The following is a 14,772-nucleotide window of genomic DNA, read 5'->3' as shown; positions in this document are numbered from 1 at the left end:
TAAGGGGGCGTGGCAAGGGGTGTGTCCTATGCCTGATTACTTTTGCTGATAGGTGTCCCTCATTCCCATCTCAAAAAGTTGGGAGGAGTGCAAGGAGGCTGATAAAACCCAGTAGGAAATTCTTTCATGAAAAATAGATCACAAGGCTTTAAAGTGGTTGTAAACCCTTACAAACCACTTTGACCTACAGGTAAGCCTAGATTAAGGCTTACCTGTAAGTCCAAGAAATATCTCCTAAACCTACACGGTTTAGGAGATATTTGCCGAAAGACAGGCACCGCTGGCGCGCAACAATGATATGCCGCGAGTGGCGGCTCCCGTGCGCATGCGCGGGAGTGACATCATTGTAGCTCCGTCGAATGACAGCGCCGGAGCAGCGAGACCCACCGAGAAGATGGAGGCTCCGTACACAAGGGGACAGCGGTGACTTCGCTGGCTCCTGTGTCAGGTTAGACACATAATGGACTATTATGGGATGCATAGTAGTCCATTATGCTTTGCCTTTGCAGGGAATGAAAGAGGAAGTAAACTCATCAGGGTTTACTTCCTCTAGTCCATTATGCTTTACCTTTGCAGGGAATGAAAGAGGAAGTAAACTCATCAGGGTTTACTTCCTCTTTAAAGAGGAAGTAAACCCTGATGAGTTTACTTCCTCTTTCATTCCCTGCAAAGGCAAAGCATAATGGACTACTATGCATCGCATAGTAGCCCATTATGTGTCACTTACCCGAAACAGGAGCCAGCGAAGTCGCCGCTGTCCCCTGTAGTCCGCCGCATCCATCTTGTTGGTGGGGTCTCGCAGCTCCGCCGCTGTCATTCGGCGAAGCCGCGATGATGTCACTCCCGCGCATGCGCACGGGAGTCGACACGTGCGGCAGCTCCATTCTTGGAAATGCCGTGCTCAGTGCGCCTGCGCGCCGCTGTCTACGGCGCATGTGCCCGTTTTCGGGCAAATATCTCCTAAACCATATAGTATTGGTTGTGTATACTGTATATGTACCATTTAAAGTGGAGTTCCAGCCATTTTTGAGTTTATTAAAAGTCAGCAGCTAAAAAAAAAAAATAGCTGCTGACTTTTAACCACTTGCCGACCAGCCGCCGCAGTTTTACTGCAGCAGGTTGGCTCGGCTGGGCAAATTGACGTTACATTCAGTCACTTCCCATTGTGGCGGCCACTAGGGGCGAGCTAGCACCGCCGGAGCCGATGCGAGTGCCCGGCAGGCGCGATGACCTCCGAGCTCCCGCCATCGCTCGTGACAGAGCGAGAACCAGGATTTGTGTGTGATCCTGGTTCTTTCAGGGGAGAGGAGACAAATTGTGTGTTCATACTAAGTATGGACACCAATCTTAGACAGTCCCATCCCCCTACAGTTAGAACACACCTAGGGAACACATTTAACCCCTTGATCGCCCCAAGTGTTAACCCCTTCCTTGCCAGTGACATTTATACAGTAATCAGATCGCTGTATAATTGTCAATGGTCCCAAAAAAAGTGTCAAAAGTGGCCGCAATATCGCACTTCCGACATTTTGTAGGCGCTATAGCTTTTACGCAAACCAATCAATATACACTTATTGCAATTTATTTATTTTTTAAACCAAAAATTTGTAGTAGAATACATATCAGCCTAAACTGAGGAAAAAAATAGTTTTTTTGAAAAAAAATGTGGGATATTTATTATAGCAAAAAGTAAAAGTTATTGTGTTTTTTTCTAAAATGTCACTATTCTTTTGTTTATAGCGCAAAAAATAAAAACCGCAGAGGTGATTTTTGGGAAAAAAAAGGACATCAATTTTTTTTTGGGTACAGCATCGCACGACCGCGCAATTGTCAAAGCAACGCAGTGCCAAATCACAAAAAATGGCCTGGTCATTGAGTGATTAAAGGGACATCTACACTGATAATCAGGGCACTGATTAGCAGTATCCTGATTATCAGTGCAGCCCCAACAATGCCAACCAGTGCTCATCAGTGCCTCCTTGTTCATGTCACCTATCATGCCCATCTGTGTCATCTATCAGTGCTGCCTACCAGTGCCCATCAGTGCCGCCTACCAGTGCCCATCAGTGCCACCTACCAGTGCCTCCTCATCAGTGCCACTTATCAGTACCCATCAGTGGAGGAAAAAAATTACCCGTTTGCTAATTTTTATAACAAACTATGGAAAATGTTTGTGTTTTTTTATTGGTCTTTTTTTGTTTGTTTAGTGAAAAATAAAAAAAACCCCAGCAGTGATTAAAGAGGAAGTAAACCCTTACAAACCACTTTGACCTACAGGTAAGCCTAGATTAAGGCTTACCTGTAGGTCCAAGAAATATCTCCTAAACCTATATGGTTTAGGAGATATTTGCCCGAAAACGGGCACCGCTGTCTACGGCGCATGCGCCGTGGACAGCGGCGCGCAGGCGCACTAAACGCGGCAGTTCCAAGAATGGAGCTGCCACATTTGTCGACTCCCGTGCGCATGCGCGGGAGTGACGTCATCGCGGCTTTGCCGAATGACAGCGGCGGAGCTGCGAGACGCCACTCCCATGCGCATGCGCGGGAGTGACGTCATCGCGGCTTCGCCGCTGTCATTCGGCGGAGCTGCGAGACGCCACAAGCAAGATGGATGCGGCGGACTACAGGGGACAGCGGCGACTTCGCTGGCTCCTGTGTCAGGTAAGTGACACATAATGGGCTACTATGCGATGCATAGTAGTCCATTATGCTTTTCCTTTGCAGGGAAAAAAAGAGGAAGTAAACTCATCAGGGTTTACTTCCTCTTTAAATACCACCAGAAGAAAGCTCTATTTGTGTGACAACAAATGATAAAATTTTTATAGGGGTACAGTGTAGCATGACCACAATTGTCATTCAAAGTTTGTCAGCGCTGAAAGCTGAAAATTGGCCTGGAAGGGGGGTAAAAGTGCTGGTAAGCAAGTGGTTAAAGTGTTATTAAACCCAAAAGTAAACATTTATCATACTGCAGTTTACTATTTCCTAGATGTGATGGCTGCATTTGTTTCCTTTTTAGTTTTTTTTACATCTATTTTCATCTGGTGAACCAGCCAGCAAGTCAGTTGTTTTTTAAAAGCACAAGCTCTCCAGCAGAATGTATCAGTTTACATGGATGAGACAAACCACTTAAAACTGGCAGAGGTGCTTACAATGATCAGCTTTTATTTATTCATGTAAACCCTTTATCCCACAAGGAAAAAAAAAAACAGCTGTAACTGATTATTTATTGTGAGCTGCAGTTTGGCTTCAAATTGTTAGTGTATCTAAATCTGCTAATACGTAACACTCCCCTCCCCCCAGACTGACGATGCTTTTGTCTGTCGTGCCTCCTGTGCTCATTCCTCCAGAGCTGTGTCTCACTAATACAGAAGGTATGTTACTGGGCAGATCAGCAGGTGGAAACAGAGGGGGGGGGGCCTAAAAAAGAAGACTAATGCAGCCACCACATCTGATTGAAAATATACAATATAATACATTTTTGGTTTTGGGTTTAATAGCGCTTTAAGGGTCAATTTCCACTAGTGCAATGTCCGACATCGGATGTGATTCGCACCGCACTGCGGTGCAAATCACATGCAATCTCTGGGCGATGCAATTTCAGCCATACAGATAGTATGGCTGAATTTGCATCGCATTCGGGCCAAACTCGCACAGGACCCTTTTTTTTGGGTCCACAACAGAATCAGATCGCATGCGATCCGATTCCTGTCAGGATTTGCAGTTCGCACTGCGATATATGAACTGATTTGGGTGTGTCATTAACTTTGAATTGACACTCCCAGCAGTTGGCATAGGGCAGTGTGAACTGCTGCCGGGAGACATGTGATGCGGGAAGTGGATTCACAGGGTTCCCACATCACTGCCTAAGGCTCGGGTCACACATATCCGCCCGAATCGGATGCAATTTGACAATTGCGCGGTCATGTTACACTGTAACCATTTGAAATTTTTATAATATTCTTCACACAAATAGAGTTTTATTTTGGTGGTATTAAATCATTGCTGTTTTTTTTTTTTTTTTATTTCATACAAAAAAAAAGAAAAGAAAAGACCGAAAACTGAAAAAATACGTTTTTCTTAGCTTCTGTCAGTAAATTTTGTAAATAAGTAATTTTTCTCCTTCACTGACGTGCGCTGATGAGGCGGCACTGATGGTAATTGATTGGCTCCACTGATGGGCATTGATGAGGCGGCACTTATGGGCACTGATTAGGTGGCACTGATGAAGAGGCACTAATATGCCGCACTTATGGGCACTGATAGGTGGCACTGGTGGGCATCGATAGGCAGCACTGGTGGGCACTGATAGGTGGCACTGATGAACATTGATGAGTGGCAATGATGGGCAGCATTGATAGGCGGCACTGATAGCCAGCACTGACTGGCATCACTAATGGGCACTGATTGCTGGCACTTTATTGTAATCAGGGCACTGATGATCAGTGCCCTGATTACATGTCTTGTTGTCCCCTGCGAGGAGAAGCCGCTGATCAGCTCTTGTCTCCTCACACTGTCAGTGTGAGGCGATGAGAGCCGATTTTCCAGAATTTTCGTGTTTACATGTGATTGGACACAGCCAATCACATGGTTAAAGAGCAGGTTGCTGGTCTTTACAGAGATCGGGGTCGCGCCGTGTCTTAGCAACACAATGCAGTCGTTCGGGTGCGCCATCATATGACGTCCATCCAGAACGAGAGCCGCACCGTCCCTCTGTCATTTGATGGTGAGCGGATGGCAGATGGTTAAAAAAAAGTCCTGTGCAATTTTAGGTAAATATTTGCAACGGAATCGATGAACAGAACAACACCGGGCTCCCGCACTGAAACCGCGGCTGCATATGTAAGAAGAACATCTTGCTTTATTCTGTATGGGATGCCTTAAAGCGGAGGTCCACCCTAAAATGGATCTTCCGCTCATCGGAATCCTCCCCCCCTCCGGCGCCACAATTGGCACCTTTCAGGGGGCAGGGGGGTGCAGTTACCTGGATAATCCAGGTAACTGCACCCACTTCCGGGATAGCTCTCTGCCGAAAGGGGCGTAGATTACGCCCCTTTCCGCAAGTGCCCGCCCCCTTCCGCAGGTGCCCCGCTGCCTGCTGGGAAACACACAGATCCCAGAGGCAGCGGGGACCGTCCTCATTGCGCAGCGCAACTCGCGCATGCGCAGTAGGGAACCGAGAAATGAAGCCGAAAGGCTCCATTTCCTGATTCCCATACCCAAGATGGCGGCGGCAGCACCCGAGTGACGATCTAGAGATCGGCTTCGGGTGCCGACATCGCGGGCGCGCTGGACAGGTAAGTGTCACTATTTTAAAAGTCAGCAGCTGCAGTATTTGTAGCTGCTGGCTTTTAAAAAAAAAAGCGGAGTCCCGGCGGACTCCCGCTTTAAAGCTGAAATTGAATCTGTTCATATTCTGCCTTCCCTTCTCCACCCCCCCCCCCCCCCCCCCCGTTTTCATTACATACCTAATTTTAGACCCAGTGATGTCATCACTGGCTCTCTGTGGTTCTCTCTATGCTGTGGCTTGTGGGAGGGGCCAGCAGAGTGGCGTACATAGATTGCATCTCTGTCCTGATGCAAGCAGTGGGATGGCTCTTGGGAGGAGTTATGCAAATATAAAAAAAGCCTTGATGGGTGGATATCAGTCTGGAGGAGACTGCATAAAGCATGCCAAAGGTAACGCCCCCTATGTGACGCTGAGCCTCTGTGATCAAAGATCTGAAATCCAATCAATGAAAAGGCAGACCAGGGACAGTCAGGCTGGAGAGGAAAGGGCTAGAGCAGGGATATGCAATTAGCGGACCTCCAGCTGTTGCAAAACTACAAGTTCTATCATGCCTCTGCCTCTGGGTGTCATGCTTGTGGTTGTCAGAGTCTTGCTATGCCTCATGGGACTTGTAGTTCTGCAACAGCTGGAGGTCCGCTAATTGCAGATCCCTGGGCTAGATGATGATGCTGGACATCCTCTGGCAAGGAAATGTGGTGGGCTGTATTTGAGGTTGCCACTTTTTCTTCAAGCTCAACCAGGACACTTTTTTTGTGTTAGTATACAATATAAGATTGTAACAGACCTGGGACATCTTTGGGCACTCCAAAGAGAATAGTAATGCGGAGCACATAGTTCCCCCTCACCCTTCTGTCAGGCCCTGTTCTGAGCCACATTTCTGTCTGAATAATAGGTCCAGGTTTCAGGCGGACGGAAACCCGGACACATGATTAAAAAAAATGGACTGTCCGAGTGAATCCCAGACAGGTAGCAACCCTAGCTGTATTTGACCGAATGGAGCTTCTAATACACAATGTAAGAAGCTCACAATGTTCATTGAAATCAGAAAAAGCAACTTCAATCCAGGAGAGGAGCCGGTACAACTGTGCAAGACTGGAGGAAGGGCCGGAGACCAACTTACTGGACAAAGTATATATTCAGTTTAAGGGCCAGTTCACACCACATGCAGTCCAGTGCGTTTTTTATTTTCTGCATCAAAAACGCATGGAAAGTAAGTTATATGGTTTTCAATGGCCTAGTTCACACCAGTTCCAGAAAAAAAGTAGAACATGCTGCATTTTTCCTGCACTGGATTGTACTGGTACGCCGCAATGTCGCAATACCGCTAAAAATCGCAGATCACCGCCACTACTAGTAAAAAAATAAAATAAAAATTCCATAAATCTTTCCCATCGTTTGTAGATGCTATAACCAATTATAACCAGTTTGTTTGTGCAAATCAATCAATATATGCTTATTGCGATTTGTGTTTTAACATGTATGTATCAGCCTAAACTGATGAAGATATTTGTTGTTTTTTTTTTATTTGGGGGATATTTATTATAGCAAAAAGTAAAAAAATATTGTTTTTTTTCCCTAAAATTGATGCTCTTTTTTTGTTTATAGTGCAAAAAATAAAAACCACAGAGGTGATCAAATACCATCAAAAGAAAGCTCTATTTGTGGGAAAAAAAGGATGCAAATTTTGTTTGGGTACAGCGTCGCATGACCGCACAATTGTCAGTTAAATTGACACAGTGTCCAATTGTGCTCTGGTCAGGAAGGGGGTAAAATCTTCCCAGGATGAAGTGGTCAATGACCAGGCCATTTATTGCAATACGGCACTGCATCGCTTTAACTGACAATTGTGCATTTGTGCAATGTTGCACCTAAACAAAATTGACGTCCTTTTTTTCCCACAAATAGAGCTTTCTTTTGGTGGTATTTGATCACCTCTGTGGTTTTTATTTTTTTGCGCTATAAAAAAAAATGAGCCCCAATTTTGAAAAAAACAAAACAATATTTTTTACTTTTTGCTATAATAAGTTTCCAAAAACAAATAAAAAAAATCAGTTTAGGCCGATATGTATTCTTCTACATATTTTTGGTTAAAAAAAAATCAAAAAAAAATCGCAATAAGCGTATATTGATTGTTTAGCACAAAGGTTATAGTGTCTACAAAATAGGGGATAGAATTATTGAATTATTGAATTTTTATTATTATTATTATTTTTTTTACTAGTTATGGCGGCGATCAGTGATTTTTAGCGGGACTGCGACATTGCAGCAGACAGATTGGACACTTATGACACTTTTTTGGGACCAGTGGCATTTATACAGCGATCAGAGCTAAAAAAAGCCACTATATAAATGTCACTGGCAGGGATGGGGGCCAACACTAGGGGGCGATCAAGGGGTTAAATGTGTCTCTAGGGAGGTGTTTCTCTAGGAGGGGGGGGGGGGGACTGACCAGACTGACTGGAAGTACAGAGAGATATCGCTGTTCTTGATCACTAGGAACAGCAGATCTCTCTCTCATCCTCTAGTCAGAACAGGGCTCTCTGAGGAGCGATTGCCTGTGGCCGGTGGATATTGTGGCCGCTGGCCACGCGCATCGGCTCCTATGTCGCAGTGTGCCCCCTATACTAAAGCGGCCGCTGTACAGCTATGGTGATTCATGCAGGGGACCCAACCTGCCAGCGTATAACGACTGGTCAGCAAGTAGTTATGGTTAAGAAAAAAAGAGGGGGAAAAACGCACTGGAACGCATCAAAAACGCACATGCAGAAAAGCATCTGGAACGCATCCGGAGTGCGCTTCTATGGTGTGAACTGACCCTATAGGTGTAACATAGCAGATACATTTATTTTTTTGTATTTTGGATGGAGTATGGCTTGGGTAAAACCCTGTGTCAGGCTTTATCCTATTCCGGAGATTTTTTTCACTTCCTGTTCTGGAGATACAGCAGGAAGTGACACAAAATCTCTCCAAAGTAATGGAAATCTCTCAGACAGTTGTCACTGGTATAGGTGTCCCCAATAGAAGATTTCCCCTCTATTCCTTGTCCGGTGACAGCACAAAACTTTCATTTTGGTCACCAGGACACACAAGGGGGGTTAATCACCAACAGAAATATAAACCCGAAAGAGGTTCAAACCCTTCCCCACTTCCAAGAAAAAGATGCACTATCAATATGACTCCCATCAGCCCTTAAAGTGACCAGACAGTTCATTTAAACAACAATCTTCCCATAAGATGAAATGTTTATTTCACATATTTTATGGATGTATTTTTAACTGTAAAATCCTCCATTGCATAGATATCCAAAAGCTCAGATACTGCTGCCGGGCGCCGCCATCTTGGATGTGATGTTAGCAGCCCCAGCAGACTCAAAGCTGTCACTCAAATGAAACTATAGCAGGCCTAGGCAACCTCGGCACTCCAGCTGTGGTCAGACTACAAGTCCCATCATGCCTCTGCCTCTAGGAGTCATGCCTGTGGCTATCAGAGTCTTGCAATGCCTTATGGGATTTGTAGTTTCATCACAGCTGGCATGCTGAAGTTGCCTATCTCTGCCCTGTTGTACTCCCCTGTACTCCATCCCCAGCTCCTGTATTCCAGGTTATATAGGGAGGGGAGGGGCAAAGGAGCTGGGCCAGCACACACAATAATTAACCACTCCTAGGAGAGGAGGGGGCTATGACATGCGAAGAGGCTGTGCAAGGGAAATAACTCTTCCTGGACTAATCACATTTGCAATCAAGTTCAGAGGCATGTTGCATATCAATAAAAAAAAATGTTTATAAAAGGGAAAACGCTGCATGTAAGAATTTCAAAATCTTTTTTAGTCTGGGCTTTAGGGATGAGCTTGGGTTTAGCTGCTGATCCAGTCCTAACAAATGTTAGCCTGGACCCTGAGGGAGTTGCCAGTGCCGGGCCAATCAGCTGCACCTGGGGGATTGCGTGCCCAGCAGCTGCATGTACATAAAGCGGCGGAGATGCTCATTACATCATTGATCTAATAAAGCTGGCAGCAGATTGGACCAGGGTTTGGCTCCAGATTTGGCCTGAACCAATGCTGGGATGAACCCAGAAGGCAGCTGTCAATGCTGGACCAATCAACTGCAGCCGTGGGATTTCCTGCCCGAGGATGCTCTACATCATTGACCTAATATAGCTGGCAGCTGATTGGCCCGTCATTGAGTTTGGGTTTCACTCCAGATTCAGTCAGAGCCAACATTGGCTGAACCTGAAGGTAGCTGTCAGAGGCGGGCCAATCAGCAGCTGGCGAGGGATTCCCTACCCAAAAGCTACTCATGCGTAAAGTAACGGGGATGCTCGTCACATCATTTATCTAATATAGCTGGCAGCTGATTGGCCCGGAATTGAGCTTGGGTCTGGCTCCAGATTTGGTGCAAACCCATGTTGGGCTGAACCCAGAAGGCTGCTATCAGTTCTGAACTGGTTAACTGTGTGGGAGGGATTCCCTGTGCCGCAGTTGCATGTACATAAACTGGAGGGGATGCTTGTGACATCATTAACCGAATATAGCCAGCAGCTGATTGGCCTGGCATTGAGCTTGGGTTTCACTCCAGCTTCAGTCCAAATCAATGTTGGGCTGAACCCGGAGGCAGCTGTCAGTGCCGGGCCAATCAGCTGCAGCTGGGGGATTCCTTGCTCTGCAGCTGCACATACATAAAGTGGTCATGATCATCATTGACCTAATATTGTGGGCAGCTGTTTGGCCTGGCATTAAGCTTGGACCGGGTTCCAGATTTGGTTCAAACCCATGATGGGCTGAACCTGAAAGGTAGCTGTCTATGTTGGGCCAATCAGCTGCAGTCAGGGGATTTCCTGCTTGGAAGCTGCACGTTCACAAGTGGGTAATGCTCATGACATCAGTGACCTAATATAGCCGGCAGCTGATTAGCCCAGGATTGGGCTTGGGTTTGGCTACAGGTACAGTCCGAACCCATTTTGGGCTAAACACAGAAGGTAGCTGTCAGTGTTGGGCCAATCAGTTGCGTACGAGGGATTCCCTGCCCGCCCAACAGATGCTTGCACACAAAGTATTGGGGATGCCCGTCACATCATTGATCTAATATAGGCAGCAGCTGATTGGTTCGACATTAAGCTTGAGTCTGGCTCCAGATTTGGACCAAACCCATGTTGGGCTGAACACATTAGGCAGCTGTCAGTGTCAAGCCAATCACCTGGGGGTGAGGGATCCCTTGCCCAACAATTGCACATAAACAAAGTGTCAGGGATGCTCCTGACATCATTGACCTTTGGAGAATCTTTGTCTTGGAGGACCTTTTTGTTGGGAGGGCCTTTGAAGAGACCCTGTCCCTAGTAATGATCTTGCTTTTGATCTGAACCTGGAAGAAGGCTGCCACTGCCCAGCCAATCAGCTCCCGGCTATATTAGATCAATGATGTCATGACCATCCCAAACACTTTGTGTTCATAGAGCTGATTGGCCCGGCATTGAGATTGGGTTTGGTTCCAGATTTGATTTGACCCCATACTTGGCTGAAACCAAAAGGCAGCTGTAATTACCGAACCAATCAGCTGTTGGCTATATTAGATCAATGATGTCATGAGCATCCCCAGGACTTCCAGATTTGGTCTGACCCCATGCTGGGGCTGAATCCAAAAAGCAGCTGTCAATTGCGGCCAATCAGTTATGGGCAAGGGATTGTCAGTTTAAAAGTTACACATGCGCAAAGTGGCGGGGATGCTCCTGACTTTATTGACCTTTGGAGAACCTTTGTGTTGGAGGACCTCTGAAGAGACCTTCTCACTAGTGATGATCTTGGGTTTGGTCCAAGGCTTGGAAGAAGGCTGTCACTGCCCGGCCAATCAGCTGCTGGCTATATTAGATCAATGATGTCATGAGCATCCCCAACACTTTGGGTTCATGTAGCTGCCTGGCCTGGCATTAAGCTTGGGTTTGGTTCCAGATTTGGTCTGACCCCATGTTGAGCTGAACCCAAAAGGCAGCTGTCAGTGCCAGGCCAATCAACTGGGTGTGAGGGATCCCCTCCCCAACAGCTACATGAACACAAAATGTCGGGGATGCTCCTGACATTATTGACCTTTGGGGAACCTTTGTGTAATTAGAGGACCTTTAAAGAGACCCTGCCACTAAGTGATGATCTTGGGTTGGGTCGGAACCTGGAAGTAGGCTGTCATTGCCTGGCCAATCAGTTGCTATATTAGATCAATGATGTCATGAACATCCCCAACACTTTGTGAACATAGAGCTGATTGGCCTGGCATTGAACTTGGGTTTGGTTGCAGATTTGGTCTGACCCCATGCTGGGCTGAACCCAAAAATCAGCTGTCAGTACCAAGACAATCAGCTGCATGTACACAAAGTGGTGAGGAGGCTTGTGACATCATTGAACTAATATAGCCGACAACTGATTGGCCCAGCATTGACAGCTTGGATTCGGATCGAACCCAAGCTCATTACTAATGACAGGGTCTCTTCAAATGCTCTCCAATACACCAAAACTTATCGTAAATACCAGACATGCCAAATCACCGGGTCCAAACTCAACAAAAGTAGAATATTGGTTCAAAGATGCCTGCGGTGAAATACAGCCAGGGTATCTGAGCGCATACACTGACTGTTACCACAAATTACGCTTCTTTCTACACGTTCCTGCACGCAAACAGAGGTGGCCATCAGCATCATGCATGCAACATAGAAGATATCCATGGTCAGAACCCCCAGACATCGATGCGTTATATCGGAGTCATGAAGCCAGCAGCCGCCTTTCGCTGCCCCCACCACGGAGCAGTCATGTTTTCCATGCAGGCGTGATGGGGGCAGCGAGAGGCAGAGGCTGGCTGTGTAGGGAGGAGGGGGATGCACACAGACCTGACAGTAGAAGCAGGGTACCACTTGTCACCGATGCAGGCTTCATGGTCAGCACAGGGTCCATCGATGCCCCCAGCAATCTCTTCTTCCTTCTCCCAGGCTCAGTGATAGACAGGAGCCAAGCAGTAGCAGCAGCAGCAGCATCCCCTCCTCTTCCTCTCCCCTCCTTCCTTGCCTCCCTCCTCCCTCCACCTCTTATGGAAAGTGGGACAAGGAGCATCTCTTTCCCACATTCCCCGTCATACTGGAGGAGGAATGGGGCCAGGAGCTGACAGAGGCTGCACTGTCTGGGATCCGCTGTTTGGGTGTGATGGACTGCATTGTATTTGTGTTCCCTTCATTCACATTTGTAGTGATTTTTGGTCTGGCACACATTTCCCTCCATTGCTGGGAGAACGCCGGTGCAATGGTGGCCATACAAATCGATCTCTTCCCATCGGAATAATCATTCTGTAGCTGACAATCCATTCAGTCGATATGCCTAACAGGGAATTGGATTTCAATCGCTAGAATAGTTAAGATATGATTGTCACGATTGTAAATTATCAATTGCATATCTGTTTCCACACTGTAATCTCATAATTTGATCGATCGAAAAACAATCGTATTCATAAATCTGCTTTCTGCACCTTTTTTTCTGTATCTCATGCTTCACCCTTATGCCACGGACCCACGACTGGACTTTCCGGCATATAAGGTGCGACGGAATCATTTCATCAGATAATCCGATCGTGTGTGTATTCTTCATCTGACTTTTTTCTTCAAAAATTCTGATGGACCTAGAAATAGAACATGTTTTGAATCTTTCCGAAGGAATCAATTCCTATAGGGAAAACCGTTTGTCTGTATGCTGTTCCGATGGACCAAATACGACACAAGGGCAGCTATTGGCTACTGCCTATTGAACTTCCTTTTCTAGTCCCGTCGTACGTCATCACGTTCAAAGTGAACGGACTTTGGGTTGATCGTGTGTAGGCAAGTCCATTCAGTCGGAACTCCGTCGGAAAGACCGTCAGAGTTTATTCTGACGGAAAGTCCGGTCGTGTGTACGCGGCATTAGGCTCCATTCACACCTGATCGCGTTTCCGTCCGCGATTTTAAAGCGCTGCAAAATGCGGAACACGCTTGTGATGCCATTACTTCTTAATTGCATCCCAAATGCGGCGTGATTTTGCCACGGTTGTCGTGCGGTAAAACGGGCTGCAATCGCAATGCGTTACACGTGTCACTCAATAAGAAACATGAGCTTCTTTTGTGGTGAAAGCGTTGCGCATTCTGATTGCAGCTCTATGTACCGCGTGACAATCGCTGCAAAATCATGGTGTGATAGGGGTGCCATTACAATTAATAGCAACGCAAACACGCCTTGCTTTTTGCAGCGATTTGAAACGACCAGGTGCGAATGTGATTTACACTTACATTTACACTTTGCAATTTGGAATCACGGGCAGAATTGCAGCAATTTTGCCTTTGACTCCAAATTGCATGGTGATTCCTGCACAATTGATGTTTTGGTGCCACTATTCCTTAACCACCTCAATACCGGGCACTTACCCCCCTTCCTGCCCAGGACAATTTTCAGCTTTCAGCGCTGTCACACTTTGAATGACAATTGCGCGGTCATGCAACACTGTACCCAAACTAAATTTTATAATTTTCTTCCCACAAATAGAGCTTTCTTTTGGTGGTATTTGATCACCTCTGAGATTTTTATTTGTTGCTAAACAAACTAAAAAAGGCCGAAATGTTTCTTTGTTTTTTCTATAAAATGTTGTTTCTCCTTCCCTGAAGGGCACTGATTAGGTGGCACTGATGAGTTGGCACTGATAAGGTGGCACTGATGAGGAGGCATTAACATGTAGAATTGATGGGTACTGATATGCAGCACTGATGGGCACCTATAGGTGGCACTGATATGGAGCACTGATGGGCACGGCCGTCATTCTGCTATAGCCCGGGCGGGAAGTGGTTAATGGCACCCCAAACACAATGTGATTCTGTAATTCTGTTGCGATTGCCATGCGACAATCATGGCACACTGTGACCTTCAAAATCGCATAAAGCTTGTTGCCTGAAAAGGAGAAGGAACTTGTTTTCAGGCGACAAAGGCATGTAGAGCAGCCCATTCAATTCTGAATATGCTGGCCCTATACTTGTTGGTATGTCTGTTGTGACCAGCCCAATGCTATCATATAGGTGTTATTAACACCTTATGATAGCAAATAAGTAAAAATAAATACATAAAAGTAAAAAAAAAAAAAAAATTATAATAAAATGTATTAAAACATATTACAAATAACCCCATTGCCCCGCACACACGCACAATACACCACATACATACATACATACACATACATACATACACCATATGTGTGACGTATCACCACGAACGTCAGAGTGAGAGCAATAATTCTAGCACTAGAGCTTCTGGGCTGCTCTAAACTGATGAGCCGTAAAGTCTTTTCAACTTGCTGACTGCCTAACTGGGAAAATACATCATTACTTTGATGTTTAATACCAGAGTTATGGCTGCATCTTGGTGCCATTAACCCCCTGCAATAATTCTAGCACAAGACTAGTGATGGCCGAACAGTTCGCCCGGCGGTCGTTTCGCGGCG

The 14,772-nt window shown here is 46.1% G+C and overlaps 1 protein-coding gene across 3 annotated transcripts in view; it reads right to left on the bottom strand.

Annotated features, from left to right (window-relative positions):
* Positions 1-12,313, bottom strand: part of SGCE (sarcoglycan epsilon) — a 131,430-nt gene extending 119,117 nt beyond the window's left edge. The window contains exon 1 of one of the 3 annotated variants that reach the window (XM_077490768.1): positions 12,155-12,313. In XM_077490768.1, the coding sequence (XP_077346894.1) occupies positions 12,155-12,218 (64 nt within the window). In that variant the 5' untranslated portion in view covers positions 12,219-12,313. The remainder of the gene's footprint in view (positions 1-12,154) is intronic. The other 2 variants (XM_077490769.1, XM_077490770.1) reach the window with 2 other exon arrangements.
* Between the last annotated feature and the right edge of the window lie 2,459 nt (positions 12,314-14,772).

This window comes from Lithobates pipiens, unplaced genomic scaffold (genome assembly GCF_037356315.1).
Source record: "Lithobates pipiens isolate NorthernLeopardFrog02 unplaced genomic scaffold, aLitPip1_a1.2 Scaffold_19, whole genome shotgun sequence".
NCBI lineage: Eukaryota > Metazoa > Chordata > Amphibia > Anura > Ranidae > Lithobates > Lithobates pipiens.
The sequence above is the reverse complement of the archived record's forward strand: the minus strand, read 5'-3'. Positions and strand labels throughout refer to the sequence as shown.